A 13,209-nucleotide genomic window follows, 5' to 3' on the forward strand; every position below is an offset into this window, starting at 1 on the left:
TATACTACGCAGTTGTGGCCTGGTCAGCATCCACGTTCTTCCCTTGCTTCTAGACACAGCATCTCATTTTCTTGCCTTAGACGTACCAGACCCCTGATACTAGTCCGGTACAGGATGAATGGATGTCAGGGTTGGGCATATGGCTTAGACTGGGACAGTCACAACACTGCCTAACCACATTGCCATGATAAAATACTTCAATCAGGTTCAAAAGAGGAGAAAACATTCATTTGGGCCCCGGGATTCAGAGCATTCCATCCATGGTCAGTTGGCCCTGTTGCTTTGGACCTATGTAGGCCCAGTGCCTTATGCTGGGAGTGACCAGTAAAGGAGGCTGCTGACTCCACCCACCACCAAGCTCTTTATAGGCTTTGATCTAACCACTGTGACTGACCCAAAGATAGTCCAAAAACCACCTTAGCCAATGAGATTCGAGTCTGTGATTTGCTGAGCCTAGGAGAGTGTGATTGCTGAATGGACAGGATCTACACGTTGCAGGCTGCTGGGCTCATCTACACAGACAGTGTTTGGTAATCCCCTTTCCACATGACCTGAAACTGTGATCTTTGTGCACTTTTCAGTGACGTGAGCCCATTCTGCTTCAGCTGTCACTGGTGACACGAAAGTCTTAATTTGTCATTCAAGAATCTGAAATTATCTGAGCAGGTGGATAATGGGCTCAGAACTCAACAAGATAAATTTAGAGCCTTGACTTCCATGTCAGAAATCAGGTGCATCCTGGAAGGTCTCAGGGTGCTTTTGCTGGGAATGAGAGCTGGTGTCATGGTACTTAGCATATGAAAGCACAACCGGTCCATGCTTGCTTCCTGCAGGAAGAGGATCATCACAGCTGGTTCTTAGAAAATCAGGATGGGAGGGTGCTGAACTAACTAACAGGACACTAACTTGGAGGCTTATTCCTTATAATCTGTAAGTCAACAGTAACTATGGAAGAATCTAAGGAGTGGGGAGGGAAGGAACGGGATGGAGGATGGGAGAGAGGGACTTCTGTAGGTCAGTCCTGGCGACTCAACAATTAGAGAGAATGAGGAAGGGAGACTGCAAGTTCAAGGCCAGCCTGGGCACCAGTCAGTTTAAGGCCAGATAGAGCAATTTGAGACCCTATCTCAAAATGAAAAAGTAAAAAAGAGGGCTAGAGACAAAAAGTGCTTCCCTAGCATATATGAACTGCAACACACACAAACACACACACACACACACACACACACGCACGCACGCACGCACGCACGCACGCACGCACGCACGCACGCACGCACGCACGCACAAGGTGGATGATGGAGGGGACGAGAAATGGGAAGAGAAATATACCCCCACACTAAGAGAATACACATACAAATAAATGTACACACACACACACACACAAACATACACACATACATACAAATGTACATACACATACATTCACATACCCACATGAGGAAGGGTAAAAAGGTGGGGAGAGGATTAGATAACCCATACTAAGAGACAAAATCAACCAGAAAGAGAAAGATGACTATCACTTACTCCAAGAACAGCCAGATTCGATTCTGGGGAGGACACAGTCAGTAAAGGATATTTACAAGTCTCAAAGCCACATGTCCCTAAATATATGTGAATGTCTTTAGTAACTCAAATAAGTGACTGTCCACATATTTACCATATACAAAGTAAGAGGAACAGAAGTCTGAGAGAGCCAAGGGATATGGACTGGGATGACTCCCTCCTGATCAAACAGGGTGATCAAACCTTACTGGTAAATAATGTCCTTTTCTACACAGGAAACCCTGGGAGACTCTGCTGAAAAACCAAGATGGAGATGAGCTGGCTTGATATGACAAAGTCGAAAAGCTCTCCTTTCAGGGAGAAAAATGATACTTCTACAGAAGAGAGAGAGTGTGAGACAAAGAGAGAGAGAGAGAGAGAGAGAGAGAGAGAGAGAGAGAAGGCCCCCTGACCTGCATTCCTAATGAATACAAAGTGTTCCCAAGAGAGAAACTCCTGATTTTTTTTTCCCTTTCCCCCAAAACCTACTCAGAAAAACCTCACCACAGCAAAGATGGGAGTTTGATCCAAATTAAATGCATTGGTTATTATAGCACCGATCGACACCTCCACATGTTTGAAGTTCGGAGAGAAACTTCATCAAAGAGTCCTAATGATTATATGAATGCCCAACAAGAATTTTTTGAAAGCATAGACAAGGAGAAGGACTAGTGGCCATCAAGCAAGTTCTCTGAGCCCTGTTTAAAGAGACTAAAAGCAAAGGATAAAATAACAAGGGATCAAGGTAAGCATTCCCAAGTTTGTTACATAAAATTAAGGCTTCAAAACATTAAGAAAAACTCCACCATAACTATGCCTTGGTGCATGGCTGAGTGGTAGAGCCCCTGCCTATAATGCCCAAAGCCCTGGATTCAACTTCCAGCACCGTAAGAATTGAGAATTGAACGGTACTATTAACACAGCTTTAAAGGGTACAAAATCAAGCATCATGCCACAGTGTAGAGCCCCAGGGCTTGAATAATGAGCCTGGCAAGTTCCCATGTTTACAGAAGAGGCCCTGAAGCACCAAAGCAATGTCACAATCCTGAGGGAAAGAAATGATGCTGGGAAATTGACAACTCTTGGAGAAGAAAATAGAGACCGATTTTCATTTACTACTTTATGCTAAAATGAACTCCAGTGGGATTACATATTTGGTTTACTTAAAGAAGGTCACAGAGACCTAGAGAAAATGCAGGTTGATAGGTATTTTGAGATGAGGAAATGCTTGTACTTGACTGGCATTTTCTATGAAGGTCAAGAGAAGGAGTAAATATTCTCATCTTTGTCAGGCACACGGTTCCGGCTACAAACTCAACTGTGCGATGGTCGTCACGGATGATATCCAAGTGAGCAGCTGTGCTGAGGAAACTGTTACAGAAACAGTTGGTGGGGAGAACTGGCCTGTTAATCAAAAGCTCTGAACCCCACTCACTTTTAAAGAGCGGGCCATTTTATGTTTTATGTGTATGAGTATTTTGCCTACGTGTATACACCTGTACCATGTGTGCCTATTGCTCAGGAAGATCCAAAGAGAGTGGAAGATTCCCTAGAGCTGGAGTTACAGATGGTTGTGAGCCACCATGTGGGTGCTGAGAACCAAGCTAAGAACCTCTAGAAAAACAACAAATGGTCATAACCATTGAGGCAACTCTTCTGCCCCCAAAGCCTGTTTTAAGTACAGTATAAAAGCAAAGAATGAAATTATAAGAGAAGAAGGCAAGCAGTCGTAGGTTTCATTACATAAAATTAAGAACTTCAACGCATAAACAAAATATTTACCATAAACACAGCTTGGGGGGTGTGGCTCAGTGGTAGAGCCCTGGCCTCCCATGTACAAAACCCTGGCTTCAAGCTCCAGTACTGTGAAAAATAAACTTTCCTATTAACACAGTTTTAAAGTGAGCACACAAATGTAGATACTGCAGTAAATACATGAACCATGCATGACAGCAGAGGGTTAGTATCCCCCACCCCTTTACTGTTACATCCATCTTTCCCTTCTCAAACATGGACAGCCATTGAACCCAATGGGGGAAAAAAACATGTTAGTAGAAAATATGGATTAAAAATTGGAAACTCAGAGAAATATTGTCATAGGTAATCAGAGAGATTAGGAATAGTTTCTCAACCTTAAATAGGTTTTACAGAAGGATGAGCGAATTCCTACAGGCAAAGGTCTTGTTAATTTTCTACTGCTATGAAGAGACACCATGGCCAAGGAAACCATAGAAGGCAGTTTATTGGGGAATACAGTTTCAGAGGGTTAGAGTCTGTGACCATAATGGCAGGGAGCATGGCAGCCTAAAGGCACGGCACTGGAGAGGTAGCTGAGAGCTCACGTCTTGATCCACCAGCACAAGGCAGAGAGAACTAACTGGAAAATACCATGGGCTTCTGAAACCTCAAAGCCTACCCCTTGTGACACACTCCCTCCAGCAAGGCCACACCTTCTGACCCTTCCCAAACAGTTCCACCAAAGGGGGACCAGGCATTCAGATACATGAGCCTCTGAGGGCCATGTCATTCAAACCACCAATGTGTCTGGTGGCTATTCACAGAAGACTTGCAAGGCAGAGAGCAAGGCAGGCCTGGCAGAGCATGGCAGTAAGACCTCACAGAGACCCCTAGAAACTGCACAGGATTTTACATCCTCACATTCAATAAATCTCTAAGAATCACCCTAATTAATAACCCAAGTTGTGGCCAAACACTTCCATACATTGATAGCATGAATGGTTTACATTAGGAAAGTAATCCGAGGTACAGCTCAGAGTGCAGTCACAAGGGAGACCACACTGGAGATGGTACATTCAGACTCCCATACAGAGGCTGGCATTAAAAATCTGTTTTCTGGAGGATGTGATTAAAAAAAAAAATACATTATGTGCATTTAAAAAGAAAACCCCAAAGAGGTAACTGAGGGAAGCCAGGCAGGGTTTGGCCTACAAATCTCATTATGCTGACTACTAGGGAAAAAAAAAAATGTCAATCTATTAAAAAATCTGTTTTTAAAACTCTACAGAGACAAGACACAGTATCTGACTCAAGACAGCATCATCACTCAAGAACATTTGACTTAGATAATAAAGGCCTCCACCCCAGCTTCTAGGACACTGGGTTTGTCCTCATCTCCATAGCAACCAATTCTTAATCTGCCTTTGGCTCTTTCTTAGTTGGGGCCTTATTGCTGTGAAGAGACAGAATGACCATGGCAACTCTTACAAAAGAACACATTTAATTGGGGCTGGCTTATAGTTTCAGAGGTTTAGTTCATTATCATTATCATTAGAAGTAGGGCAGCACACAGGCAGACATGGTGCTGGAGAAGAGGGGCTAAGAGTTCTACATCTGGATCTGAAGGCAGGAAAGGAGAGACTGCCACAGTAGGCCTAGCTTGAGCATATAAGACCTCAAAGTCCACCACCACAGTGACACACTTCCTTCAACAAGGCCACACCCACTCCAACAAGGCTATACTTCCTAATAGTGTCACTCCCTATGGACCTGTGGTGGCCATTTTCTTTCAGACCACCACAGATCTCTTCTGGGCTTACGGTGTACCTACTGAGGTGCCCTCAGCTTCCTCCCAGGCCCATCCCTTGCTGTCTCTTATGGCTGTAGCTTTAGAAACTGTGTGGATACTGACATGTAGTAACTCCATGATTGCCCTGCTGATTGCCAGGTAAAATAACCCATTTAAAACAGTCTTCTAGAAGCCTTGGCTCTCTCCAAATCCCTGCCTCCCCTCTACTCCAGCCAGCCTCCCCTCTACTCCAGCCAGCCTCCCCTCTACTCCAGCCAGCTTCCCCTCTACTCTAGTCTTCTCCCTCTCAGAACAGGACAATACCAGCTATGTGTGGCACACCGGTAATCACAACACTCAGGAAGCTGAGGCAGGAAGATTATGAGTCTGAAGCCAGCTTGAACTACACAGCACAACCCTAAATTCGGAGTAAACAAACTAAACAAGAATACACCGCCATCCACTTAGCTGCCACAAACCCAGGAATCACTGAGTTGCTTAACTTGAGGCCATGTGGCTGGGACCTTCTCCTCACTACAACAGGCTCTACTACTGATTCTAGCCAGCCTGCGTGACCGTGACAGCTTCCTGTGAGATACCACTGCCCTTACACATGGCCCTCGAACTCGGGGTCTTGTTGGTGAGCTGTATCCTCAACCACAGTTTCTAGTTCCAGAATTTACATGGCTGCCCTGAGCCTGTAATTTCTTAGGATCTGAACTTTCTGAAAGGATTTACACCGACGCCCTCAAATGTCTGCACTACAGAGGGAGATGTATTAACATCAGCAGTCTGACCAGTACTTTGTAACAGATCAAGATGTGATGCTAAAAAGTACACTTGGGTAAAGAGCCATTCAAGATGCAGGGCAGACCAACAGATTTTAAATGAGAAAAAAAAAAAATGAAATAGAAATGGCTTCTGATTTCACCTGACAACTGACCACGAAGAAGCCAGCACCAATGAGTGTGGATGCCACACTGCTTCAGAAGAGCAGTGCAAGGGTTCACCCATTTCCCAAAGCTACACCACTGTAAAGTAAGACCCTCTGCCCTGACTTCACCCAGGGCAAGGAGGCCACGCAAGATGCATCTTCAAGAGGACCCTCCAGCTCCATGTGAACCTCCAAGTGATCACATCCCATGGGAGATCCCGGCCAGCACAGCCCAGCTAAGCTGGCCCCAGGTGCCCATGGATGACACAGACACTTGTTTTATACAGGGAGTTGATGGGATGCTTTTAAGCAGAAGAAACAGATTTTAAAAACCAACATGGTACAGCTCTGACTTCCAAAGAAAGCTGACTCCTAGATTTTCATTTCTTCATTTGTCTCAGATTTATTATTTAATTATGTGTATGTCTCTGTGTGAGTATGTACATGTGAATGCAGATGTTCAAGGAGTCCCAGAAGAGGGAGTTGTGTCCCCTGGAGCTGGAGTTAACATGACATGGGTACTAAGAATTAAACTCAGATCCTCTGAAAGAACAGTCAAACCTCTCTACTTAGCCATCTCTCCTGTCCATTTGTTTGGTTGATTTTGAGACAGGTTCTCATTATATAGCTCAGGCTGGCCTCAAACTCAGAACCCTTCAAGTCCCAGACTCTCTGCGCACTGAGATTATAGGTGAGTGCCTGATCTAAGCAGATATTCATAACAGACCCCAGCTTTTAAGAAAACAAAGGAACTCTGAGATCAGAAAGGGGAGCAACTTGGCCCCAAGCCCTTCCCGTGCTGCACCCCTTACTTAAACTTTCCTCCAATCACCCCACGGGAAAGCACCATATAGTTCCTAGAAAAAAGACCAAAATATTACCTGAGGCTGTCCATGTTCATTGTATGTGTGAGTTGTATCTACCTAGTGTCTCCTTTTCCTATAGTTTTGGAATATTCTACAAGGACGCATTATTTTTAGAATGAGAGGAAAAGAAAATTTCCTGTTCAAAATTCACCAAAACCAAAAGTCAGAGCCGTTTCCTCCAGATAAAGCCTGGGCCTGTGTGATGCCTCACAGGGGCACCTGGGCCAAGAGATGCTGGCAGGGCTGAGTGCATGAGGGTCCTGCACCCCCAGCTAACCTACACCAGACAGCCTTTTTACTATATTGTTACACTATGGTGTGTGTGTGTGTGTGTGTGTGTGTGTGTGTGTGTGTGTGTGTGATGGCACGCATAGGGAGGTCAACTTGCGGAAGCTAGTTCCTTCCTCCACAGTGTGGGTTCTGGAGATCAAACCTAGGCCATCAGGCTTAGTGGCAAGTGCTTTACCCTCTGAGCCATTTTGCTGGCCCTAGAACAGATCTTGTGACTACTTTACATATTTCATTTCTGCATAACGTTCCATTTAATTCAGTTTTCATTGCTTTGGTGTGTGAAAAGCAGTTGAGCTGGGTCCACACAGTGAAGCACTACAAGGCTCAAGAAACAAGTATTCAAATAAGCTACAAACCAATGGTTCTCCAAAGCAGTGGTTGCAGTGTTATCTTCTCCACCCTGTTTACAGGGCAGATTTAGAAGCTCAGAGAGGCTAAGTCACATGCAAGGCTTCCTGGGACTTACAGGACAGACACAGGACTCCACTCAACCTCCAAAACCCTCAATTTTAGCTACCAGACTGACCTGGACCTCTTGTTCTGGGTTTTTCCTGTAAAACAGAATGGCTCACCTGTGGTTGTGATCAGTGCACCTTTAGGATGTAGGACTCTGATGTTTCTGTTGTTCTTGGGGGTCTTGGCTTTTGCGGTCCCTAGATAGAGCCCTTATCCCCAGACATGTGGCCCTGCCTGCTCTGAAACTCTCAGAAAACAATCAATGTATTTCTTAATAAGCTACATAGAAATATACCATGTGACCCAGCAACCCCATTCCTTGGTAACTGCACAAAAAAAAGGGGGGGAGGGATAAATATCTACATAGACTTGGACACCTGTTCTTAGCAGCATTGATCACCAATACAAAAATGGCAAAGATCCTCATGTTCAGCCCTCGGTGATCAGAAAACCACTGCGGTACATCCAACAGGGGAGTGCTGTATGTCTGGAACAAGGGAACAAGAGCTCACATACGCTGCAACCTGGCCAAACTCAAACTTCTCTACTGAATGAAAGAAGGCGGTCACAAGAGATCACACACTGCATGATCTCAGAGGAAGGAAACATCCAGAAAAGGCAGAAGTAGACTCATGGTAGCAAAGGACTGGGAGTGGGACCTGGGTAGTAAGAGGCGATCAACTAGTTCTGAAACTACACTGTGAAGATGGGCACACAGCTCTCGGGCTTTTGTGGGAAACCCCTGAACAGTTAAAAAATGGGCAGACCTTATGATATGCAAATGAACCGCCAAGTTACTTTTCCAAAACAGGATTTTCACTATCCCAGCTTCAGAGAGCTGCTGTGAGGATTAGGCAAGATGGCGCATGCAAAACAGCAGGCCTGGTACATGGTACCTAATAAATAGTCATGAAGGTGAGAGTCAGAATATATAATAAGCAGAGCTTACGCAAATGGAGAATAATAGATACTGCAGAAATGACAGCTCCTGCCACTTCCCCACTTCTTACCATACCTCTTCAGCATTTACCAACTCAAGTCAGCCCCTCGACATTACGTGGTAGGTGTATTAACATGCTCAAGCAAGGAAACTGAGGTCTAGGAAAGTTAGGTGACTGTCCCCAAAATGCACAGGTAGTCAGTGGTAGAGCTGAGATCTCAGGAGGATGAACTGCAGTCCCCTGGCTCTCTGTTGTCTCGCAGAAAACAGAGAGGTGTAGGGTTTCTGTGCTAGTGATGGCGAGGGTGCCCAGAGGCCTAAAGCTAGCTCTCCTTGGGAACCTGAAGAGTTAGAGAGGTTAGTTCAAGAAAGTATGTCGGCTGAGGGAACCACGCACCCACAGGTGCCAAGAAAGAAATAACAGGACATAAGGAGAGCCTGGTGGGGGGATCAAAGGGCACTGAGGAGTGGGGGTCAGGGGGCTAGAGCAGGCCCTAGGTCAAGGGCATCAGCCAGAGAAGGACTGGCTTTCTCTGGGGAACAACTCTCACACACCCCCGCTGCAGGTGGGGAGGTTGACTCAGGATGCTACGAGCTCAAGGGAGTGGGGAGCTGCCACCTCATGCTCCCACGGCACTGTGAGCTAACACCCCAGCAGCCTCCCAAACACCAGCTCAGCCAGCAAGCAAAAGCCATTCTCAGCCAGCCAGGCACAGAGGGCTCTGTGGGGCTGCCAGGAAGCTGAGCAGAGCTCAGCATGTTCAAGGGCTGACTGATGACAGCCTCAAACGCGTGCGCCCGTGGATCCCAGGGTCCCCTTCACACGACCCTTACAGCTTTCCACATCACATCAACATCAATCCAAAGGCCTTTTCTCATCCAAATGTAATGACTTCCATCCAGCTCTCAAACATGTTTCCACAGTTGTCCAAGATAAACACTTAGACACATGCCCAAGAGTTCACTGTGCACAAACAAAAACTACCGGGGAAATCGTGTAGATTCTGGTGACACCAGCTACAAAACATCACACAGTGAACCACGTGAATCCACTGGGTCGCATACGTTCTGGCACACATAACTCCAAGACTTCATACTGGGGTGGGGGGAGTGAAAACTAGAGTCACGTGTCTGGGGTTCCTTGATGCCTTTACTTGCATTAAAGCTTAAGGAAATATGAAGGTCTACGTGCCTTCCAGTCCACAGAGAAAGGAGAAACATTACTAGAAGGAAACACATCAGACCAACAAGCAGAGGTTAGAGGGGAGAAAGGATTTCAGTCTTTTTATTAGAATAACTATTTAAATCACTGGGGTTCAGGGTAACTTTCAAAGGTCTGGGATGTTTTGCTGTTCTGTAGCTGGGACCTTGAACTCAGTATGTAGCTGAGGATGACTGAGACTATCTGACCTTCCTGCCTCTGGCACTGGGATCACAGGTGTGGGTCACTATGCCCAGTTTACATGGCACTGTGGATCAAACACAGGACCTCACACATGTTAGGCAAGTCCTCTACCAGCTGAACTACATAAATCTAGAACCATTTCTAGTTCCTGCCACACTGTTGAAGCCAAGCCCTCAGTGCTCCATGACACAGATTTTAAAAATTGAAAACGGAAAGGAAAAACAAATTGCTCGAGGTCATGGGCTAGGGATGGTGTGGAGGAGCATTCTTGAACTCCAAGCCATGTTTTTTCTAAGCAGCGGACTTGACAGTTGACAAGGGATGATGTTTGGGTAGTGGGATAGTTAGGTGGCATCTCCCTAGTGGCTGTTCTGAAACACAAAGCAAACTCGCAAAGCTTGCGGAGTACCCTGGGAGGGGAAATGGGGGTTTCCAGAGAAGAAGAGTGTAATTGGCAAGTGGGGAGAAAGGAGTTAGTGAACTGCCACCCCCACCAAAAATTAGACCTCGTCATGAGCAGCCAGCCACCCCCTGAGTGGGATGGGGCCGCCACGTCACCCAGAACACCAAACCACACGTGGGAAGGAGCCTTGGGCCACATCCCCAGCCTGAGCCATCATGCCTCTTGGGGACTCACCCCTGCTCTCACCTGAGTCATTTGCAGCTCATGTCCTAGAGCACCCTGTCACCAGGATCATTGGTGTGGGGCTTTCGAGGTATTCTAAGAGTTGAAGGGTAACGTGAGCACAGGTTTGTATCTCTTACCTGAAAGGCTTGTGATGAAGAGAGTTTGACATGCTCTGAAATACTCATGCTGATATCTCAAGGACAGGACCCAAGTCAACATAAGTTCACTTCTGTTTCCTGCATACTTGCTGCAAGCAGCTTGGGCATCATTTCTAGCCCACCTGCACTCTACAGTCTATACCATGAGGTCATGTGTGTTAGCGGCTATGTGGGACACCTACATGGTGCCCCAAGTGCTTCAGATTTCCAAGGTTAGGGACGCTCAGCCTACGAAAGTCCACACTCCCTTAGGTTCTCAGTGCCACCAGCCCTCAGCTCTTCCACTGACTGTTTTAGTGCCTAATGCCAGGAGAGGGTACAGAGGGGTCCAGGGGACATGCCTGGCCTCTCCAGGGGTAATGCAGATGCTACTGAGTGGTGAAAGGGCATGTGCACAAACTTCAGCTATAATGAACAGACTCACGCATATGCACAGGAAGCTGGAGTCCTCCAGCCATTCTAGCTATAGAAAGCAAACCAGAGAAGCAATGGGGTAGTGTCCAGGGGTTTCTGGTCCTGCTATCCTACCTAGATCAAGGTTCTGAATCTCTCTGAGTCTAATATCCCTATCTGGAAAATGATTGTTGTTAACAATAACCAGTACAGGGTAACCCTGCAAACCAGAAACTGTGTGAGCATGCATTCATGTATTTACATAGTTCAGAGAGTAAAACCATCCTGGACAATGTGATGTACACTCGTCTCTGCTTCCAGACTTATGGACCCCCGTGACAATATAAACTACACATTTCACGAAGTAAAAGGTAACAATATAATAAAACATACTGGTGTGTCAACTGTGGTGGCTCATACTTGCCATCCTACAATTTGGGAACTGGAGGCAGAAGGATCAAGAACTCATGGTCACCTTCAACTACATAGAGATGGGCCTGGGCTATCTGAGAGCCTGTCTCTCAAACTCAAAAGGCAAAATTTTTAAAAAATCATAGCCACATACTTAACATGGAGGGGCCCTGTCCAAGATAATTCATGAGTATTACTCAACTGAATGCTCATAAGGCCTCTACAATCTTCCCCCATTGGACAAGTAGAGTCTAAGAACAGAGAACAAAAGAACTTCTCTGTGTCACATAGGGACCCGCATAACCGATTTCAGACCCAGGTTGTCCACCTCCAGGGTCTAGATACACTTTTTAAATGTTGCCATTTTTATTTTAGGTGTATCAGTGTTTTGCCTGCATGTATGTCTGTTACCACATATGTCTGGTGCCTGGGGAGGCCAGAAAAGTATGTCAGATCCCCTAGAACTGGAGTTACAGCTGATTGTGAGTTGCCTTGTGGGTGCTAGGAATCAAACCCAGGTCCTCTGGAAGGGCAGTCATCGGTGCTGTTAACCTCTGAGCTATCTCACCAGTACCCAAGAACTAGTTCTTAACCAGTGGACATGGCACTGGAAAGTGAACCCAGAACACAGTTAGGAATGTGGTTGGTCTGTGATAGAGTGCTGGCTCCTTCTATACAACCCTGCGTTGCCTCCCAGCGTGAAAAAAGGAGATGCAGAAACAGCATGCCACGGGCTGAGTGAGAACCATAGAGGATTTCAGAAATGCAACAACATCCTAGAGTACCCAGCTGTTGGGGCGCGGGGAGGAACGGGATACCACTTGTTCATTATTCTGCACAGAATGCCAGTGCTGCAGGAAGCAGGCTGTCAGTAAATATTTGTGGGAGGGAAAGGAAATTGTTATTGTATTCATTAGCCAAAAGCTGGACTCGTTGTCTCCAACAATGAAAATAACGGGCTAAGATAAAGCCAAGGTTGAGGGTGGGAGGATTGTGTGGTGCGCACGGGCTTGCAATCCCAGCTCCTCGGAGGTGGAAGTGGGAGGATCAGAAGTTAAAGGTCCTAGAGGCCACCCTGGGCTACACGAGACAGTCTCAGGAGTGGGGGCCATCTTCTTCCTAATGTGGACCAATGGGGTGGTCCATACTTGACCTCAGGAGCCTGCTCCTGCACAGTCCCGGTTCTGGAGCAGGGAACCTTACCTTCTTCCGCATCATTCCTCAGTGAGGCCTCGAGCAGCGCCACACTGGCCTCAAAGGACACCTTTTTGCGACGGCCACCGCTGCTGCGCTTTCGCTCATGCTTGCGCTTCCGATGAAGCAGTTCCTGCTCATACTGTGCCCACTTCTTCAGCTGCTGTGCCCGGCGCTTCTGGGCTGCGCGCAGGCGCTCCAGCGTAGGTACCTTCTCCAGCAGCTGCAGCTCCGTGAGCAGGTCCACGTGGCTGGCCATGGCCCTGCACCTGCCCTTGCCCTGCCTGGGGCTAGCACGGTGCACCCGGGGCCAGGGGAGCACGGGGGCTCCCGAGGGGCTGGGGCCTCATGGTGGGGCCTGGAGAGGGGAGACAGACACACAGATGGACTGGTCAGCCCCGAGAATACACAATGCATGGTATAGAAAGTCACCCGACCACTACGCCTGTAGTTCAAAGCTCCCTT

The 13,209-nt window shown here is 46.8% G+C and overlaps 1 protein-coding gene across 6 annotated transcripts in view; it reads right to left on the minus strand.

Moving 5' to 3' along the window:
* The window catches only part of Ppp1r16b (protein phosphatase 1 regulatory subunit 16B), an 89,948-nt gene that overhangs the window by 49,512 nt on the left and 27,227 nt on the right, over positions 1-13,209 (minus strand). For all 6 annotated transcript variants that reach the window (XM_051187410.1, XM_051187420.1, XM_051187445.1 and 3 more), the window contains one exon: positions 12,754-13,102. In XM_051187410.1, coding sequence (XP_051043367.1) covers positions 12,754-13,003 — 250 coding nt within the window. In that variant the 5' untranslated portion in view covers positions 13,004-13,102. The remainder of the gene's footprint in view (positions 1-12,753; positions 13,103-13,209) is intronic.

Source organism: Phodopus roborovskii, unplaced genomic scaffold (genome assembly GCF_943737965.1).
Source record: "Phodopus roborovskii unplaced genomic scaffold, PHOROB, whole genome shotgun sequence".
In the NCBI taxonomy this organism is placed as follows: domain Eukaryota; kingdom Metazoa; phylum Chordata; class Mammalia; order Rodentia; family Cricetidae; genus Phodopus; species Phodopus roborovskii.